This window comes from Rhodnius prolixus, unplaced genomic scaffold, assembly GCF_049639745.1.
Source record: "Rhodnius prolixus isolate KJV_2025 unplaced genomic scaffold, Rpr scaffold_9, whole genome shotgun sequence".
Taxonomy (NCBI): Eukaryota; Metazoa; Arthropoda; class Insecta; order Hemiptera; family Reduviidae; genus Rhodnius; species Rhodnius prolixus.
Window position 1 is genome coordinate 28,983,415 of NW_027411604.1, and position 22,028 is coordinate 29,005,442.

General features: G+C 31.5%; 1 protein-coding gene across 1 annotated transcript; it reads right to left on the bottom strand.

Annotated features, from left to right (window-relative positions):
• Positions 1 to 1,177: 1,177 nt before the first annotated feature.
• LOC141454821 (fatty acyl-CoA reductase wat-like) lies at positions 1,178 to 16,495 on the bottom strand. Its single transcript, XM_074129481.1, has 9 exons — positions 16,353 to 16,495; positions 7,088 to 7,291; positions 4,665 to 4,913; positions 4,337 to 4,482; positions 4,136 to 4,245; positions 3,800 to 3,992; positions 3,411 to 3,653; positions 3,072 to 3,329; positions 1,178 to 1,889 (listed from the first exon to the last, which is right to left on the bottom strand). The coding sequence occupies exons 2-9, from the start codon at positions 7,283 to 7,285 to the stop codon at positions 1,787 to 1,789; spliced, it is 1,500 nt and encodes a 499-aa protein (XP_073985582.1). The 5' UTR covers positions 7,286 to 7,291; positions 16,353 to 16,495; the 3' UTR covers positions 1,178 to 1,786.
• Positions 16,496 to 22,028: the final 5,533 nt, after the last annotated feature.

Genomic DNA, 22,028 nt, shown 5'->3' on the forward strand with positions numbered 1-22,028 from the left:
TTCAAAATTTTTGTAAACAACTTAAGGTGTACCACAAGTGTTTCAAAATGTTTGTAAACAACTTAAGGTGTATACAAGTGTTTCAAAATTTTTGTAAACAACTTAAGGTGTACACAAGTGTTTCAAAATTTTTGTAAACAACTTAAGGTGTACACAAGTGTTTCAAAATGTTTGTAAACAACTTAAGGTGTATGTATACAAGTGTTTCAAAATTTTTGTAAACAACTTAAGGTGTACACAAGTGTTTCAAAATTTTTGTAAACAATTAAAGGAGTATACAAGTGTTTCAAAATTTTTGTTAACAACGGAGATGTTTTTTGGTAATTATATGTAGGAAAAAAAATCCAATCGCATCACACTCATTTTTTACGTATCTCATCATACTCACTCTACGTATTTGAAGTACACACAGGGATCCGGAATAAGATCCTTTAATTTGATCTTACTCTCTAGTATTACCCCCTAAAAAAAATACAGTGAAAGTTACCATTGCATAACTCTTGGGGTAACGGGTAGGTATGGAATTAAACCTGTAATTGTTAGGCCTAAGATACATTAAGTTAATTTATTATCACTGAAATTAAATAATAATGAAAGTTAATCGAGTGTTCGGTAAGATAGGGGAGAGCTATGCCTCCCCTTTACAGTCCCTCTATCGCACCCTGTAGTTTGGAAATAGCTTTAAGGAGGCCTTCTAAGGTGTACACAGGTGTTTCAAAATTTTTGTAAACAACTTAAGGTGTACCACAAGTGTTTCAAAATGTTTGTAAACAACTTAAGGTGTATACAAGTGTTTCAAAATTTTTGTAAACAACTTAAGGTGTACACAAGTGTTTCAAAATTTTTGTAAACAACTTAAGGTGTACACAAGTGTTTCAAAATGTTTGTAAACAACTTAAGGTGTATGTATACAAGTGTTTCAAAATTTTTGTAAACAACTTAAGGTGTACACAAGTGTTTCAAAATTTTTGTAAACAACTTAAGGTGTACACAAGTGTTTCAAAATGTTTGTAAACAACTTAAGGTGTATGTATACAAGTGTTTCAAAATTTTTGTAAACAACTTAAGGTGTACACAAGTGTTTCAAAATTTTTGTAAACAATTAAAGGAGTATACAAGTGTTTCAAAATTTTTGTTAACAACGGAGATGTTTTTTGGTAATTATATGTAGGAAAAAAAATCCAATCGCATCACACTCATTTTTTACGTATCTCATCATACTCACTCTACGTATTTGAAGTACACACAGGGATCCGGAATAAGATCCTTTAATTTGATCTTACTCTCTAGTATTACCCCCTAAAAAAAATACAGTGAAAGTTACCATTGCATAACTCTTGGGGTAACGGGTAGGTATGGAATTAAACCTGTAATTGTTAGGCCTAAGATACATTAAGTTAATTTATTATCACTGAAATTAAATAATAATGAAAGTTAATCGAGTGTTCGGTAAGATAGGGGAGAGCTATGTCTCCCCTTTACAGTCCTTCTATCGCACCCTGTAGTTTGGAAATAGCTCTAAGGGGACCTTCTAAGGTGTACACACAGGTGTTTCAAAATTTTTGTAAACTTAAGGTGTACTCAAGTGCTTCAAAATTTTTGTAATTATTTAAAATTAAAATTTATGATTTTTTTTAAAAAAAAAACGAATAGATCTTTTCAGATATTGAGCATTCTAATGCAAATAAGCTTCAAACATAAGAAGTTCGCTCCTAAAGGTCTTTAACAGAAATCCATACATGAAAATAAAAGTACATTTTAGTATTTAAAATATATTGAACACTCTTCAAGACTTTAATAGTGTATAAACATTGGATGTCCATTTCCAAAGTAATATTGCTAGAAATCCGTAGAGCAATGTTAAAATGGTTGTTTGTATCAAACTTTGCCTGCAACAAAAGAAAGTACAAAGTTAAAATATGAAATTATATTTTATAATTCCTTAAATTCATTATTATTAATTGATTCGTTTGAGCTTATGATTTACATTCGACAAAGATATTCTAGGATGGATAATTCATCGAAAGCGTTAGTAGCTAGGCTGGTCCGCATTCATAGCAAAACAACAAATTCTTGAACTGCTAACCAGAGAAGTGCCCAGGTAAAGCAGTCATATACTTTGTTGTTTTAATTATTTAGTTCAGTTTATTAGACATAGGTTACTCAAGTTTTTCTGTTTTATGTGCCTACGTTAATTGGAGTCTTCTCAGAACGAACAAAGTCTCAAATATTGTCTCATCCCAGAGTGCTCCCCAATGACTTCTCTTTGTTAAAGGGAATACACTTATATCTTGATGATCCCTCAATGTACACCTCTTCATTAGATTCATATCTTCTAGATAAGATCTATTTCCTTCATTTAACATTTTATCCAGAAATACTGGACACGCTACCTAATAATACAAAGCAAATCCTCGACACCTCTTTATGATTACAAAGAGTACACACACACACTGCGATCATATTTTTTAAGTAGGGTATAATTGAGTTTTATTTTACATTTCTCAATTTAATAACCCATTTCTTCTTGAGGGTCATGTTCCCCAATCAATACTGAGCTATCATATTGGCATTTTATCACCTTAATGGCAAGATCAGGACAGTTTGGCTGTTTCACTCAATGATAGAACATAGAGATGGACGCTTGGGTTGGGATCCCTCCAAAAAAAATAATAATAATGAAATAGATAAGTAAGTTAAAAATAATGACTTTATAATAAGGTTATTCAGCGGGAGTAATAAGTCGGAACAGACCTAGACGGAGATGGAGAAGATTTAATGGGTGGCCTTTAGTGAATGGAGAATATGGGCAAAGGTGGAATAAGTTACGCTAAGAAACCTCTTTGCAGTTTAACTTTTAATAAATAATATTTATTAACAAGTTGACAGCCAACTACGAGATATCTTGTAGGTTGTTTACTTGCTTAGGACGCCAACTACGAGTTATCTCGTAGTACTATAATTAAAGTTCTTGATAATATAATATGATAAAATTAAATTGGCTTCTTAGACCGGAGAAAAGTTCCGTAGCAGTCATGTTAAATTAGATTAAAGAGTGTTACTGAACTTACCTCTTATATTTTCTTCTTGCAATTGGAATATTATCAGAAGATTCTTTAAAGATATACAATCTCACACCAGGTACGGCAGTTCTAAAATATTCGTACCAATCTACAGATTGCATATTGAAATTAAACAATTGTTTATCTACTTTATTCATTCCGTTCCACAATGCTAGTACATTATTATTCGAAAATTTCCAAGTTCTTGTACTAAAATATGATAAGACTTTCATAAATTTACCACCCTTCTTAAAGACTTTCAATGCCCTGAAATACAAGAATTTATTTAAGAAATTTGATTGGAATAAATTAAAAAGATTTTATGACATTTTTAATAAAAATAAATACCCTGTTTTTTTGTTTAGCAAAAGCAATACAATATCAGCAAGTGCTGCTGGAATGAAGTGTAAGAAAAATGAGTACAAAGCAAATAGAAAAGGATTTGGCTGGAGAGTACAGGAAAATTTCCAAACTGATTTTTCTAAAGGCATTTTTTTACCAATCCTCGATGTGTTTTCTAAATAGTCTGACCAAGTTATTGGATTTTCCTTCGCCGTTACGTAGTTGTATATTGGAATTTCATTTGTAGGTCTGAAAGAAAACAATTCTCAATTAAGGAAAAACAATTTACATCTCTTCAACAGTAACAAGAAATGAAATAATCAAGTTGCAGTTTAAACAATTTTAATACTTCTAATAAGCTTATAATAATTAAAATTAAAGTCAATAATGCTCACCCCATCAGTTTTGTTTTATATGCTGCTGCAACTATAGCACTAGCAACCATGTCTGCAGGTACAATATCAGCCTTAGCATTCGGGTCAGTGTGTATCACTCTAACCACACCGACTGCGACCCCAGCAAGAAGTCCTGTTGGACCGTAAATGTTATCTATCCAACCGGGTATTGGTTCATTTAGTGTTCCAATAACTGAGAAAATAAAGTACAGATTATGTAAAAAAAAAAAAAAATTTGTCTGTGAAAGATACACTACAAATATTCACTTACATATAATAAAATAAATTTACTTATACACATAATTCATTAAATAATCACTTACAAGTCACACTTACTTATAGCTGGTCGAAATACACTCACTGGTAGACCTGTAGCGTATGTTTTAACAGCATTTTCAGCAACAGCTTTTGTAAAAACATATGAGTTGGGCCATTTTCCAATAATTCTATGGAAAAATGTGAATATTATTGTGCAAAAAAGATAAAATATTAACAATATTTTGTATTTTATTCATTAAATGTAGCCAATTCACTTACTTCTCAGTCATTTTTTCGAGTTCGTTATCACTATACTTGTCAGTAAGTTGTAACAATTCGTCGCAAGTAAGAGGTGGATCATAAAATTCCTCTTTTATTTCCATGTATGGACAGTTAGAGTACGCAGTAGAAACGTAAACAAATGCCTAAAAAATATTTGCATTTAAAAGAAATACTAAATTTTCTTTACATAACCCAATATTTAACAATACAAAGCATTTAAATAAAATCCTTAAACAAGAATGTAACAAGGAATAGAACTACAAACCACTAGAATTGATCTAATAATTCGTAAATTTATTCATCTTAATAAAGATTTAATATTTACCTCTAATTTTTTAATGCGGTGACAAAGTTTTATCATTGACATTGTTCCTTTAACATTGATTTTTGTAGCTATTTTAATATGTTCATCAAATCTTACAGTTGCACCACCGTGAATCACCACATTAACATTTTCAATTAATGTTGTGAGAGATGTTTCATTAATCCCTAAATCATTTTCGGATAGATCACCATTGATTAATTCTACTTTTTCGAGAATATCTGGTTTTTCTTTTATTAATCTTTCATAGACCTAGAAATAAAAATATGCTACCGTAAGTTTTGGATTGTTTTCCTTGTAATACAGAGTGAGATTTTCGGAACGGATGTTATCTTTCAGTTTAATCTTTTGTAAAGTTAAGACTGGAAGTTTCTTTTCCAATATTATGGTCAGAGGATGATGATCGGGGTTCGGGGAAGAGGTTACACTTTTTTTAATTTGAGCTTTATTACTACCCTTTTTTTAATTTGAGCTTTATTACTACAATAGTTTTCTGTTTATTTTAACTGATGACAGCAATAGAATATTGGAGTAAAAAGTAAGAAGTATCTAGGATTAGTCTCAGAAGTGCAGTAAATAAAGGCCATGCATACAGAGCGAGATTAGAATCTATCTACGACAACTAGACGGTCGGCCAAGAATGTAGAACTTATTCTATATTCTTAAATTAAGTATATATTGCAGGACAGAGCAAAAAAGGTTATGAAATAAAGCTACTGATCATATAAAAATAATAAAATATACAATATACAAAAATTATTATTATTATTTTGTGCATCAACTGTAAGATCATAAGTGCCGTAATTTTTTTATTTTTTTATTCAACGCGAGTCTATATCCTAGATAATTGATGTTCAGAGCTTTTATCGGTGCTCTACCGGCTTCCGAACCGTGATCTCTCTTTACATACATCACTTTTCAACAATACTACAGGGCAGTGAGCTGAAAGAAGCTCATAGAAAGAGCAAAACTAAGGGCCGTCAGATGGATTCGAATCTAGGATTGCGGTGTGGGAATCTAGGTACGCTGCTCAGTTAGCTAATCCATTCCTTCATCCCCATCTAGTATTATTATTTTTAAGAATTACCTTACATTAAATTTTGATTGTTGATGATAGAACAAAGAGATTCAATAAATTTACTTTAATAATCAACAATTGTTTAAATATGAGATGTCTGTTCTCTTCCAACCTAGTGATTAAATAGCAAACTAGGTAATCTAGATTTCCCCAAATACAATTAATCTTATGCGGTTGTAAATGAACATTGAACTTCTTTGTCATTGAAACGAAAAGTTGTTTAAGGCAATCTACCGTGACATACATTGCTCCGCCAGTGAAAGCTATTCTTGTTACTAACAAATCAGATTTAATCTTTATATAAGTGATAATTAATAGTTCCATACATTACGAGAACAATCTTTAGTGTTCAGGATGATATATTGTTTAAATTATATTGTTAAAACGTTCAAGAATTTCACTGACTTGTTCGTAGGTGACAAAGAACGTAAGAGGTTCGTTGGGAATGGTGGTCAAAGCGGGTACGACTGATTTTAATTATCTCTAGAAAAAAAAAAATGAGGGAGTGTTTTAATTGCAATTAAGAGTCGAGGTGACTAGAAAACATTAAAAAAAAATATAGAACATTTTAATATTTTAAAAAATGTCTTTTATACGAAGTGGAAAGGAAAACCTACTAATTATTGTTTGATAATGTGTAATTATGTAAAGTTTCATTTCCTTCAATTTCCTCAAAGCCTTTAACGTACGTTTGTGTTTCTTTACTGCATCCTCCTTAATTTTTAAATTTTTGACTTACAATTATCAAACGAGGAACTATTTGGTTGTGCCAAATCTCGATGATGTCTTTTCTCCAGAAATATATTTTTTTAAAAATATATTTTAGAATAAGTGAGACAAAAAAATAAAATAATAGCAAGTTTGTGGACTAAATTATTTATTATCAGAACTAATAGGATAGTAGAGCAATGAAGTATTTAGAATTAGTATTATAATACTATAATTATACTCGTATGTCTCCAAGCCACATAGAGGTATTAATTTTCAATAATGATGATAATAATTACTAATGCAAATTGATCACATTTGTTGTAGCGGCTAAAAACGTGGATTAGTAAGTTCAAAGTCTCATGTTTTAGGCTCACGTGTAACTGCTAAGTTTTTATTTGTTACAAAAAATTTTATTAGCAAAGTGCTGGCTTTCTCTGCCATGTACGCCATTATTTTACTATTTTATCAAATAAAAAAATTGAGAAGATTTGTTCTTGTTTCACGATGTTCTCATCCAATATAATGCAAATGTTCTGAGTGGCAACGATTACAGATATTTTAAATAACAATAATATAGATTATAGCAAGATTATAGCAATTTAAATAACAAATAATAAAGAAAAATAACAATACTTACAACTTCTTGAAATAATTGTTCAAGCCTCTTATCTGGTTCAATACCTTTTTTAGATCTAATCAGTAAATATAATTTATTTGGTTGACACTTTCTCAGAAGTTGATCTATCAGTAATTTACCAACAAATCCAGTAGCTCCTGTAAGGAATATATTCTTCCCATTGAAATATTCAATTATCTCCGAATTATTGGCCATCATTTCGTTCTGTAAAATAATTAATTATTATTAGAAAGATAAAACTAAAATTGAAAGGAGTTATAAAATAGTTTTTTACAAAGATTCACACGACTTAGAATTTTGGCAACATACTATATGACTCTCATAAATATTTAATAGATTAAAAAAAAAGAAGCTAATCTTCACTTCTCGCTAAGGTAATCCTCGTTCATGAAGTTTCCATTTGATAAGACTGGAGAAAGGTGAGATGATAAGGAGGATTCTGAAAGAAGAGCTAAGGGTACTATCAGGAAGGTTGGTAGATCCCCACTCGGATGATTGGATGGTGTAGCATTCGGAGTTAGAAATTTTCTATGAACTCGCGATTGGAGAAACAGCTGGACAACTAATAGAGACAACTAGATAAGACTCTTCGAGGAGTCTCCTACCAAGGGTTGCAACGCCACTATGATACATAGATATACCTACATTTATCCACTGAGTATAAGGATTAAAAAAAGGTCATTGGGATAGTTTTTGAAAAATCTGATGCAAGTACGACTTTCAATTCAAATTAAAGAGTTTTTTCCAAAAAAAACATTGGCTACAAAACAAAAAATTGAACCTTTTAGTTGATAAAATGGCTCTTCTTTTACCTACCTGATTTTCTCCCAATTAGGAATTTTACTAACATGTTAACAGGAAATGCTTAGTTTCTGGGGAATACGTTTTAAATAAAAATTATCCACAAAAAAGTAATGAGTTTACCTATTTAAGTAAAATTGTTGGGAGCTTTTTACTAGAAAATTCCAAATAGTTGGAATCTTACAGTGCTAACGAGTCCTTCACTGATTAATGAAACTCCATGCAAATATGCATGAATATTCATAAAAGGACACTGAGGAAAATTAAATAATTCTTCAAGATTAACCTTCAAATTCTAGGAATTTATTTGTACTAATCATTGTGTAACTAATTAAATAGCCATCATGTTCCGCACTCTTTTGAGGAAAAAAAAAAGAGAAGGTATGCACATTGCAAAATAGATTATTGCAACAGGATTAGACATGGTTCATGTTACGGTTAACTTATTACATAAAGGCTGTCCAGTAGAGTTGGCTGCCCAAAAACATTTGCGACCAAGTTGAGTGAGTTATCTGATACAATACAACTTGCATTATATTTTTTACTTAAAGGTTTACTTTAAAGTGCAAATACTTAGTAGATAAAATTATGATGTCAAACATCTTAGTGTACAAAATAATGAATGTACTATTTGAATATGGAAGTTACAGTAAATAAATTTTCATTTAGGAATACTGCAATATGGAAAATAAAAGTTGACCATCTCTTTTCATCTAGCAATAACAACTATTTGGCTTTAGTTTATGAAAATTTAAAACAAAATAAATCGATACTTGATTTATTACTTTTTTCAATGAAGAGGCATTCTGAACGATGGCTTAAAAATGTTCATATCAATAAAGAACAAACAACAAATGAGTTTTTTAATATCTATTCGGTAAATATAAAATTGATTAAAATGCACAACGAATCTCACAATTTATCTTAAAATAATTTTCACTTAAGAAAATTGTTGGAGCCTCGTATGAGAGAATCCTTTACTTAAAGAAAGTAAATTTTGGTAATTTCTGTTGCATTACCATTACTATCTAGCGGGATTTCCATTTTTCTAATTGCACCGATTTTATTATTATGATCTAATTTGTTTGTTCATTCTTAAAGGGATTCTAAACAGATTATAAAGATGAAACATTTTCAATACTTTAAATTAAATTTAAATTACTTCTACAGTTTACAAAATTAAAAAAATCATTAATAGTACCAAAATAATCAGTTAAAACTTAAGAATATACTAAGCTTTACAAATCTTACATTAATATCTTAAAATATAGCATATTTTTAGTTCTAAAGATGTCTATCAAATTATGAAAGAAAATTGTCTAAGAAATGTTACATAATAAGTAATTGATTGTCATTAAAGTTGAACTAGACCTTTTTGACGGATATTCAGAGCTGTAAAATAATTTATTCATTTTATTTACTTTTGATGAATTTTAAATTTGTTTTAAATCCATTTTTCTCTTTATAATTTTGTAATTTAATTATATATAATATATTTTATAAATTTGATAAACAATGTTCCTTATTGAGCAACATAAGTTTTTCGAATCAGTACATTTTCTTGAATAATTGGACCAGAGACTTATTACAGTATTGCAATTTTATTTACCAATATATTGCATATCGTGACGTGTGATCTATTAGAATAAGGTCAAGAGATAGAGACGTATGACTTCATCGCACCACTAAGCTTTACTTATAGGTTTGCAAATATTCAAATGTATAGAAACAAGTAGCTGGTTTTTGCCTAATTATAAAATTAATAAAGAAATTTTACTTTTTCGATGACGCACAGATTTAACGAATAATATTTTGACTCACTCGAAACTCACTCACAGCTAATTGGGAAGGAAATGTGTACTAGCTAGTCAAGCACCTCTAACGAATATATTCGACTTGCAATATCCGAAGATATCTAGTCAATTTTTTAGAAGAATGCATTCATTTTGTTGACAATATCAATCTCAGACTTATTCTTATATAAGAGTACTTTCCTAACTAGGGGAATGTATTGAAGGTCATCCATTCTTGTCACCTACTACGCAGCAGAATATCGCAGGGTTAAAATAATTAATGGTCAGTCAGTTTCTGGGAACAGCAAATTGGATGACTTATTGTTAAAGGCCAAGGGGTAGCCGAGCGGTTAGAGGCGAGACCTGCAAAGCTAATATGTATAATGGTACTGGGTACGATCCCGGTCTTAGGTCTTGGATTTTATTTGATGGTTAATAAGAGAAATTTATAGTAAAGTATGTTTGCTAGTCGCCTCCGTCCACGACACCTACATAATTAGGTAGTTGGGTGTAAAGCCCGCCTGAAAAAATAGACAATTACTTTACTTTTCTACTTTGTTATTTGTAAATCTAGGACATGCCCTTTCGTATCTATAGATTCACAAGTACTTCTGGTCTTAACAAAACAAATAGGCAGCAACATTTTAATTTTCGGTCGTAACAGACACTTATAACCAAATCTTGAAGGTTAATCTGACTGCTATTCATAAAATACAAAAGAATTCAGCTTTTCTATATTAGGAAGGGATGACATACCTAGCATTATTGTACGAGTATTATACTGCCTGTTCTAAAAACCTTGTCGAATACTCAGGCATCATTAAGTACCCCACTGATAACAACAAGCTTAGTTGTCTGTCAATCACTATTTCATAGTTATCTGATTTGTTTTACTCATATTTTGTTTATTTTCTAAAAATATTTGGCTAAAACTTATATCATTTTGTTGTGCTGAAAGAAAGCTATGAACGCCATGTTACTATTCTGAATAAATACTGAAAGCAACTCCATTTATGGTAAGAACGAAGTTGACGATTACTTTTAAATTGGTCTCAGTGATTGCTGTGAACCTTGTAATTAACTTTTAATTGAAATAAACACTTTAACGTAGTAATTAAATATAATAACTTCAATTCTAGCAGTGACACAAGCTAATAGATTATTAGCAGAAATTATTAAGAGAAAATCACATTGTCCAGAGCGCCAATATAACCGAAGTTCTGGGTGTCTCAGATTGTTGAGATGATTCCGGTGTAACTTACGGTTTTTATGAACTACAGAAAGAGTTAAATATGTTTTTTTAAATTATGATAAATAATATGAAGTAGAAAGGGGCCAAATGTCCTAACATGGCTAGGCCAATTAATAAATGCATTTAAGTTCGCTAGTTTTAGTTTCAAAATCGGAGCTCTTATTGCTTTTCCAAGATAAATATCGTTTTGATGCAATGCGAATTTCAACTTATTCTCCGAATTTTTACGTATGGATTCTCTAAAGCGTCAATTCCCCCCCCCCCCAAAAGTTTAGGAACGAGGATAACTAAAACGTCATTAGAGATTGGGTTTCTTGTTATTATTATTGTTTTTTTCTGCTTGAATAATGATCTAAAAATACTGTTGCTTGGTGGTTGGGAGGGGTAACTAAGCTAAAAAAGAAAAAAACAAGAATTTGCAACTTTACACTTTAAAATGGTGGTTTAGGGATTTCCGTTTGATATTCCACTTGAACATATTTAAATCTTTCAATTCAGGGTCATGTGATTGTCATTTTCCGGTTCATGGCTATTTTTAAAAATATTCTGGCCAACATGTTTTCACATTATTTCATTCATTTTTTTTTTATTCTACTTCATGGAACAAAATGTTCTATAAATTTAAATTCAATATTCCAATTTATAAACAAATTTAGTTTAAAGAGCATCCTTAGAGCCTTTTTTGAATTTTACTAAAATTAAAAAAAAAAAATAACCAAAAAAAGGTATAAATTCAGCTTTCCTCATATTCACGATTTTGATCTGGAGTTTCATTTTTTATTTTGATTCCAAACTAAAATAGTTCTTTAAAAAATGGCATTTTAGAAGAGAGAGTCTATATCATAAGTTCACTCTATTTCTTGAATAACGCTGGCATCCTTGGACTTGGCCTAGGAAAGCGGTCATTGCAACAGTATGTACTTTCTTATTCCGTCAGCTGTTTCAGTTGAGCGCAATAAATAACTTTTAAAGAGTAAATTACACTTTAAAAAAGATGTAAAGAAAAGGAATTATACCGCATGGTTAGTGAACTGCACTTCTTTGCGGAGATCTCAAAGTTCTGTCTGTCCGTAGTTTTATTTTTCTTAATTGAAGCTTTTTATAGCTCACTATATTGATGGCGAACAGGGGCGGCTTAACCTATAGTGCAGGGTGTGCAATGCACACGGGCGCCGCGGCGCTCCCTGAGACAGCTAAGAGTATCGTCTTGGACCATCATGGTACAACAATGATATGACAGAAGCGGCCAGCCAGCGCGGTGGCGGCAGTTATCAAACGCGATAACTTAGTTAATAGTTATAGCCGGGGGGGGGGGGATCAGGCCTAGGGGGCGCCAGGGTTTCATTGCACACGGGCGCTACACGAGCTAGAGCCGCCCTTGATGGCGAACAATGCTATTTGTAACGATAGAATACTGAAAAAGGCTGAAGAGACTCAAGTGACCTCAACCAATAAAGCTCCTTAAAATAACAATAAGCTTAGGTATTTATTTCTGGAAAGTGTCATTACTGGTAACGAGTCTTGGGTGTTTGAATACGACCCAGAAACCAAGCGCCAGAGCATGGAGTGGCACACTTCAACCACTCCAAGACCCCAAAAAAAAGCAAGGATGGCGAAGTCGAAGATCAAATGCATGCTGATTTGTTTTTTCGATATCCACGTAATCGTCCACAAAGTGTTTCTACCTCAAGGTCAAACGATCAATCAACACTTTTACCGAGAGGTTCTTCGAAAAACTTCGAAAAAGGGTCATTCGTGTGAGACCAAACATTAAGAACAAGTGGGTGTTTGCTTCACGATAATGCTCCTTGTAACACAGCAATTTCAATAAACCAGAGTTTTTGGCCAGTAAAAAACATTCCTGTGGCTTCTCAAACGAATGCCAAACACAAAGAAATAGACCGATCTGGCTGTAACTTGGTGTGTGTTCTTCCAAGAGATGCTACTAACTAAACATAACCTCGATACGCGCCAGTAGTGCTATCTCTCTGACTTTGCACGGACTTTTCAAACGACCCTCGTATTTACTAATCTAATAACAGTTTCAAATTTCATATTTGGTTATACTATTGTAAAGCTATTATTATTGTATACTTTTGTATTATTGTACCCAAACTCGTATGGGGCAAGGCAAATAAATAAATAAATAAAAATTTCACTTGTAATTCGCATCTCCAGCAATGAAAATCAAATGTTAAGCCAATGTCTTATTTTTAACTTTCTAATGAAGCTGCGATGACTAAAGTGTTTACGTTCTCTTTTCGCCATCGTATACACAAAGTTAGGTCGTTCTGTCTTTTATTAACTCATTAGGAAGAGAAGCGACGAAATAAACTGGATCACTATCGTGATGCAATAACCCAGTTTTTTGTAAGTCCGTTCTGGAAAGTGGATTTATTATACCTTTCGATGCTATTCATGATGCACAATGCTACTACTGACAAAGAAGACAATTATTTTATTTACTTACTGATGATGATGGCTCGGAGAAAATGTGATTATAGTGCTCCATACTTGTCTCGCTTTTTTTGGGTGGCTCAGGGAACGAGTAATGTTTTGTAATAGCTCTGTTTTTGTATCCAGGCCGTAACTGAACAACTAAGACTAATTTACATTTTATCACGGCGCTTTTTTTTGTGTTTCCTTCATCCATTATTAAGGACACAAATTTTATTTAATCTATGTTTTCATTTCTAAATGTGTTTATATAAATAAATACGTTGAATTAACTCCGATACTTAATGTAAATAAGTATTTCTATTTTCACGTAGAAAATGTTTAACACAATTCGTTTTTATTTTTTTGAGCTAGCCATTGCAGATTTTTTGTTTTTATCTTGTAATAAGTGATACAATATAGGATCAGACAGTTGGCGTTGATGCAGGAAGACATGTACAAGATTACTAAAATTCCAACACGAATGGTAGAGGGGGAAATTGTCGTTAATCAGTAGTAGCAGCTGAAGTTCAAAACCACTTGTTCATTCTAGGTCAATAAACTCCCTTTTTTTTTAGAATTGTTGATACCAGAAATCGCAGCGACGTTAGTATTTTTTAGTAAGTGGCGTTTAATCTAAGTAGAACCAATGTTTATAGCTTTCTATATTCTATGGAATTTAATTTACCGGTATCTATGAGATGCCCCACATCCTCGTTAACTCCATCTTTTTGCAGAACAGAATGCCCTCCTTAAAAGAGCTGTGCTTAATCGATGGCAATAAACACAGCTGCCTTGGGTAAAATAGTTTTAGTTTAATGAGTCAAAAAAAATGGGCAGATTTACTAATTTTCAATAATTTCTTCTTTTTTTTTTATCAGCAATCGAAAAATTATAAATACATTTGTTACAAGTAGTTGATTTCTTAGTTGTTTTAGACAAAATACTAAACGTCATAAAGGATTTTCCAAACTTGAAGGTGAATTAATTCCTAAATCTGAAAATACAATGACGTGGTTTCCCAGGCAAGAATGCTTAGTTGGTGTAATCTCATGTTCTTGGAATTACTTAATTACTTTTATAAGTGTCTAGAATTGATGTACCATTTATTTATTTTGATTTTTGTAATGCTCATAGGCGTCTTAAGGAGTTGGAGTTTTCGCGGTCTTTCGGTTACAAAAGAGAGGGTATTCTGTATCCTTTTTTTTTTTTTTACTTCCACGAAGCTGAAGGGTCTTCTTCAATGAAAGTTAATGGTAGAGATGAATGATCAGTTTTGTTCAATGCCATTTTTGAAAGTTTTGTAAGCCGGTAACCTCCTTATGAGAAGGTAGAGCCTTCAATACATTTCGTAGAGAACTTCTAATGAGATGTTTTCATCTTTTCTTCTCATGTTATTTATACTAACATGCAATTAAAAATGTACGGATATTGTTTTTAATTAACGATAACTAAATACATATTCATTCATTACTATTTAATTAATTTACCGTCTTTAAAGAAAACCAAAAGAACTATATAGATCTCATTATATTATTATATGTTACTTATACATTATATTATACATAAACGGATTTCTGGTGAACCAAATTTCTATTTAGTTTTTTTGGGAGAATCATGCAGTACTAATGCTACTTACTACAGGCACCTTCGGTCTAATTTTAGTGTCGTAGACATAGCCTATAATATGTTTAAAAAAATGTTACTGATCAAAGAGGCTAGAACAAAGGGAACTCTTAAGTTTTGAATTATGGATAAACTTATCTCTGCTAGTTTATGTAAGGTTTCTTTCCAAGTTAACAAATATAATATTAAAATATAGTTACTAGATATTCTAAGGGTTTCAAAACATTTATTCAATTCTAAACGATTTCTGTTTCTAATAATGCAATGTTCCAAGATTTTAAAGTAGGATTCAATGAGTCTCAAGAGCATCCACAGCTTGCAAGAAAGTTTAGCTCCTGCTCGTTATATACACAAACACAATTTGGTATAACACATTAGCTGAAATTATAAAAGGGAGCGGTTTCTTTTAGAATTTATAATACTATCGAGTAGAATACAATGAAATGTTTCGAGATAAATCTGCTAAATTATTGAAGAATAATTCTTTTTCTATGATATTCTTTATGTATGATTATTTACATTCATTCTGGCCGATTTCAGATTTTCATTCATTCATCAGGATTGTGTAGAAAATTTGAGTTACTCTTATGAGGTCTAATTGGAATAGTTATTAAGCGACCAATTTCAGTTTCCAATAAGCACTTTTCTCCTAGTTCGCTTTCAATCAGTCAGAGTTTTTATACCAATAAACGATTATTGTTTTCAAAGAAGGCTTCATTCTGAAATGGATCACTTTAATTTTGACAATTGCCCTTTTTACTAAGAATTTTCACCATTACCTAATTTGCCCAAATCACTGGTTCGCTACAATAAACCTACACTTATAAGAGAATTATGATTTTAGTTTCCTTTGTATTGATGTAGAAGCTGTTTTAAAATGATTTTCCACAAAATTTTGCAAAAATCTACTAAACGTAAATAGCAATTATTTAATCAGATTTTTGTTTAACTTAATAATTCATGTACTTCATTTATTATTACAGGACTATTATTTGAAACCTGTAAAACAAACTTTATAAAATATATTTTAATACACGAAATTATTTGAATCAGAACTAAGGCTCGAAGGTAGCCGAGTGGTTAGAGTCAAAGCCCACACAACTAGATGTTTTGTGTCGTCCTAGGTTCGATTACCGGTTTTGGCCATAGTAATTTTATTTAGAAAAACATTTTTGATTAATATTCGCCTCCGTCCACGACACCTCATCGGTAGATAAATATAAATCCCCCCTAAAAGAATAGGATTTACTTTAGTATTTAATTTAGATCGGACTTCCCATAACTAATAAATGTGCTAAAATAATTCGAAAAATTACTACAAGTGCCACTAGTAAAAGATAAATAAGATTATACTAACCTCAACAAGAATTTTCGGCAACAGTAACTGAACAGTAAAGGGGCAGAAATAAAAGGAAAAGCAAACTTGTCAAACACAGGTGACCAAAATGTACACGCACTCTGACAGAGAACTAGAACGCGTTTGTTGTGATAGAGAGGCTATAATAGCTTGCCATATATATATAGACAATCCACAATTGCAAAGTAAAGAACAGTTCAAAGCGCTTACCCCCTCTCTCCCGCTTGATCGCTCCCTCCTAAATCATACAACCCTCTTTCAACCATCCAGCAAATAAACAAAATCTGTCCTAAGTGTTAAATTTAACTGTTTATTTGGCCTAATAAATGTAAACAATTGTTACCCCATACGTTAAGCAATGTTATTATTAGTTGATTGTTGTGCTGATTATTAGTACTTTATTTAAAGCTAGTACATTATGGAAATTTTTCTTAAAAATAAATATAATTAAAAAAATATTACCGTAACGACAAAGCTAATCATTCAAGAGACATATTTAACGCAAATTGTATAATTAAGATAATTAGGCAAAAACAAGTGATAGGGGAACTTTTATACTCTAGTACATGGTACCTAGCACATCATCTACCTAGTCATAGTCTAAATGACTTATAATCAACATTTTACTTCAAATGTACTCATTAAATTTCTTACCCAACTTTGAATACTTTTTTGTTTCTTTTCATTATCTTTGATTATCTTAAATTTGATAACTCTTTGGCTTCATCATTAATCATTATTAAGAAAAACATCTTGCATAACAACTTTCATACCTAAAGTATAGCCACGTTTTCCAAACATTTAATTGCTCTTAATATCTTATAGATTAGTGAACGGTAAGTTGTTTACTACGATTAGCAATTTGGACGGAAATTACTCCTCTTAGGAGCACGCAAAAGGCATGCAATTGTTATACATAGCATACTTTACAAACTTCTTGTTTACACGTTTATAATTCTTATTTAGAACAACTACAAACAGGATCTAATCCATAGAAATAAACTTAAATGCGTCATTCTTATCTTGACCTAAAAACCACATATGTGGTGTTTTAAGAACATTTTGCTTACCGTTCCAATCCGCTCAGCTACAAATTTAGATAGAGAAGTCTAGTGTAGCAGATGGTATCACACCGAACTGGTTAATGGATGCAAGTAAGTTCAGGCACAGCGCCTAAATGGAAAAAGTGGAAGTTGTTCCCTAATTTCACTGGAATGCAGCTGTTTCTGTACTTGATAGTTAATAATAAAGCCAATGCTAGATTGTACACTTAGGGTCGATCTATTTCGATAAACAATAAGTTAAAACCACTGGAAAAAGTGGAAGTTGTTCCTTAATTTCACTGGAATGCAGCTGTTTCTGTACTTGATAGTTAATAATAAAGCCAATGCTAGATTGTACACTTAGGGTCGATCTATTTCGATAAACAATAAGTTAAAACCACTGGAAAAAGTGGAAGTTGTTCCTTAATTTCACTGGAATGCAGCTGTTTCTGTACTTGATAGTTAATAATAAAGCCAATGCTAGATTGTACACTTAGGGTCGATCTATTTCGATAAACAATAAGTTAAAACCATTGGAAAAAGTGGAAGTTCTTGCATGAACCATAGACCTTCTATTTGGAATTTCCTCCCTCTCAAAATGCCTAAGCATTTTTACTAGACTTCCTGCTTCCTCTTGTGGCATTCTCGGATTTATCGAGTTCAATGCTTTCCAACCTTTCAATAGGATAATGGTCCTTCGGATGTCCTGAAATCTTTGGGAGCCATCAGCGTCAATCGCGCTAACCATTTCGAGGTAATCCATCAGCTCTGTTATGTTGCGTTCCGTATTGTGGTGTCTTCTAATAATTAGAAGCATGATTACGGAGCATTTGCCAAGCACATGTGTTAGACTGCTGAAAGATTTTGATCTTGCTTGAGGTTTTGGAATTGCTTACAGCTTACTTTCCCGCTGTTTTTAGGGATGTAGACTGACTTCTATAGAAGATTTTCCATCAATTCTGGAGTATGAAATGGAGCTAAAAATTAGCAGTTTTGTGAACTTTTATTCTTTGGTTATTAAATTAAATTGTCTGTTTTAAATTAAATACTTATCAATGGATGTTGAATTATTTTAATTTGGAAACGTTGTGAAGTGAATACTTAGTAATTTGAACTAAAAGTTAAAATAAATACATTACTTTCGTGGGAAAGAAACGCTACTGTTATAAATCTAAAAACTCGTCAAAACTGGTTAGACAAAATACCACTCAATTATTTTGAATTAAATTTAAAAGTGAAGGTATTTTAACACAGTGCTCTGTTTGCCTAAATTCCGATATATCAATCTTAGAACAGGATATAATTCATTTCAATGGCGCAGTAAAATTTTAGGGAGCATTTCAAAGATTTCTTAGTTACTAGTAATTGTAAGTATAGCAATCTGAATTGAAATGCTGCGCATTAAATTAAGTGCAAGGAAGTCTTATGTTTTTCTTCTTACGGTTGTTGAACTCTTTAAATGTAGATGAACACCTGAAAGTGGTAAGGCGGACCAGCTTTCTTGCAGCCTACGCCCTCTCAAAACAGAAAACTGAGTGAGAGAGATAAAAGATAAACATTAATAAACATTTACCTACTGCCGCTTTCAGTGACAATTCAATTTACAGCATTTTATTACGAAATCCCTTATAATTATGAGAAGCTTTTATTTAGTGTTTGAATTGAAACATTGTTAAAGCTATTAAATGTTAATTAATAACAATATTTAATTTTTTATGACTATAATAATTAAAGCTGTATAATTACTTACTTAAAAGAGCCGTAGAAGCACTTACACAAGCACCATATAGTAAATTACTGCAAGACTTTAATCAACCTAAGCACAATTCAAAATGGTGGTGGAAGTTAATTATTCAGTGGTGGAATATTTGGAAATTTTGTTTAGCAAGTTTGGGAAGTACGGGCGAGCCTGATGTTTCTGATAACTGGAAAGTAGTATTACAAGTTTCTGAGTCATGTTCTATCTGATTTATCTCTTTAAAATATTTAAAATGTCGTCATTGTTGATAAATAAATTTGTTTATCCGATGGTTTGCGGTGAAAATAGTTTATTGTGTACATATGTAGATGTACTGAAAATAAATTAAAATTTAGTCTCTTGTTCAATTTGAAATAATAACGATGATGAATTCGGGTAATGATGGAATGTACAGAATCAGTACATATAATCTATCCAAGGATTTCTTAAAAAAAAAGAAGTTTATCCTATTAGGGATAGTTCATCCTATTTCTTGCCAAAGGGCCCGCCATATATACTAATCAGGGAGAGTGATTAGACTGTCTATCGCTTATGGCACATGCTAATGGGTTCGTTCCCTTACGGAGCCGGCCATGACACAAGACCACACTCTTGTCCTTTTTCGGCGGTACCGTTTGACAGTTCTCCATCTCGCCTTTTTCTATTTCTCTCTCTCTCTCTCCTTATTCCAATTCTCGTAGTACGCGTTATTTTTCGTTAATCTTTTCCTTTGGTGTCGCCGCCAATATCTTATTTTTCTGCTCTTTTATGGTTTGTTTAGTTCTCAGTTCCCATGGTTTCAACCTTCCCCTTCTCTATCCTCTCTTACCCGTGGGGTAACTATCGCTTCCGGTGCGTTAAAGGTAAGTGTTTTCTTGACCATTTTCATTACTAAATATTTTCTTTGTATTTATTTATCCCCCCCGAGCACGTATCGATTTAAATTACGTTTGCGTCATCTTCCCCTCTCCGCATCTGGGTGTAAGCCTCAGGCGCTTACAAATAGTAGTTCTTTAAAACAAGAAGTTGATCATAAAACAGTATGATCAAATTGGTCCATGAATAGGCAATGAGCTCTTTTTCTAGCTGGAATAGAACGGTACGAAATCAATAATTTAAAATACTACACTTCTAGCTCATGTATACTTGAAAAGGGAAGTGAATATTCACTTTAAAACTTATTATTTACTTTTGACCCATTTCTAAATAAAAGCTAAAACTTGTTAAATTAGTAAATTTTGCAGTAACATGTTGACATTTTCACAAAAGTTTTTAAGTATCTAATACTTTAAAACAATTCGTGGGTAGTGTCTGAAGATTAAAAAGATAGCAGTAATGGAAATTCAATTCAATTACTGAGAGAAATCGTGTAATTTATACATGTTTACATGGCGTAATAATTGGTCAAGTTTTGATAATCTTGATAATGGCTGTAAGTACAAGATAAGTTCAGGTTATAATCTGTATCCTAATGGAATTCAAATATTGCCTAAAATTTTAGTGTGAAATTTATACGATTCTGTTCTCAATTTCTCCTATTTAAATTTCCGAACTTTTTACTTACTAGGTATTTTTTTGTAAAACATTTAAAGTAACGCCAAAACTTATAAAGATTCTTTCTTAATACCTAGTACTCACTTCGGAAATGAGAGGTGAATGGAGAACAACGAATGGTTGAATTGAAAAATCCAATTTCAAATCGTGCCTTTATTTTGTAAGTTTTGAAAGTAACCTCATTGTCGAATGCCATTGAGTACTTAAATCAAATATTTTAAAATAAATTTTTGTTTTCTTGGAATTTTCATTTTTAGTTTGGCTGGACACACACACAAAAAAAAAAGATTATAAAACCTACTTTTTACAATGCTGTCGGCCTATAGATATACAATTTGTATAGGCAAGATTAGAAAATAAAATGTAACTTGCAAAATAATAGTCCCCAACTTAATACATATTATGCTGAAGATAAACTTGAATGAGTGGTAAACCCTTCTAATGTTTGTTTACTGCACTTAAAATCTCTAACACTTATGAACAGTTTTATTGCTCAACTTATTAGTTAAAAAATTGTAGGATGACATTGTAAAAGTCCCTGTGATGTAGTTAATTTTTTGAAGAAAAATGAACCATCAATTCTCCCTTTAAAAAATGGCAGATTTTTATATTTGATTAAGCAGTAACAACTATGAAATTTGTCCAAATAAATGTTTAAACAATTGTTACACATAAAGTAACAGATGCGAGGGAAAACCTTGAAATAAATAAAAGAATGCTGAAATTTATAATTTTACGATTAAATAATTTTGTAAAAAAAAAATTTCAACTCCTATTGGGTTACCAAATCTGATGAGAGTACAATTCGTCTGATTAATTTGAAATTGAATGAGTCACTGTAAACAAGTATTTAATAACGCTTATTTTCTTTTCTTTTTTCTTTATTATTTCTTTCTGTTTTTAATTAGATTAAAGAAAAAAATGATATTCGTTCATGAGTCACTTATTGCTTGCAAAGACAATAAATTCGGAAATTTTGGCATTTGATTAACATAACTCCATTCACCTTAGATCGTTGACTATTATTATTATTATTTTAATCTAAAGCCTTATTAATTTGGAAGGTTCCCTCAATTATATTAATAATGTATGATGAGGGTGCCATTCTGGTAAAGAGGATTTATCACCAATCTCTGGTTTGTTTCCTACTAGATAATGCAGTAGCAAATTCCTTCCAGTTTAAGGAACGGATTTTTATGTATTTAAAAATGCCAAATATTTAATTAAAATATGCATTTATTTTCGTCAATTACGTGGAAAATATGTGATTTTCTTAAAATATTTTCTGGAATATTTAAGTAAAATGGACATTTTTTTTTTATAAAAATGGAATTTTTTTTT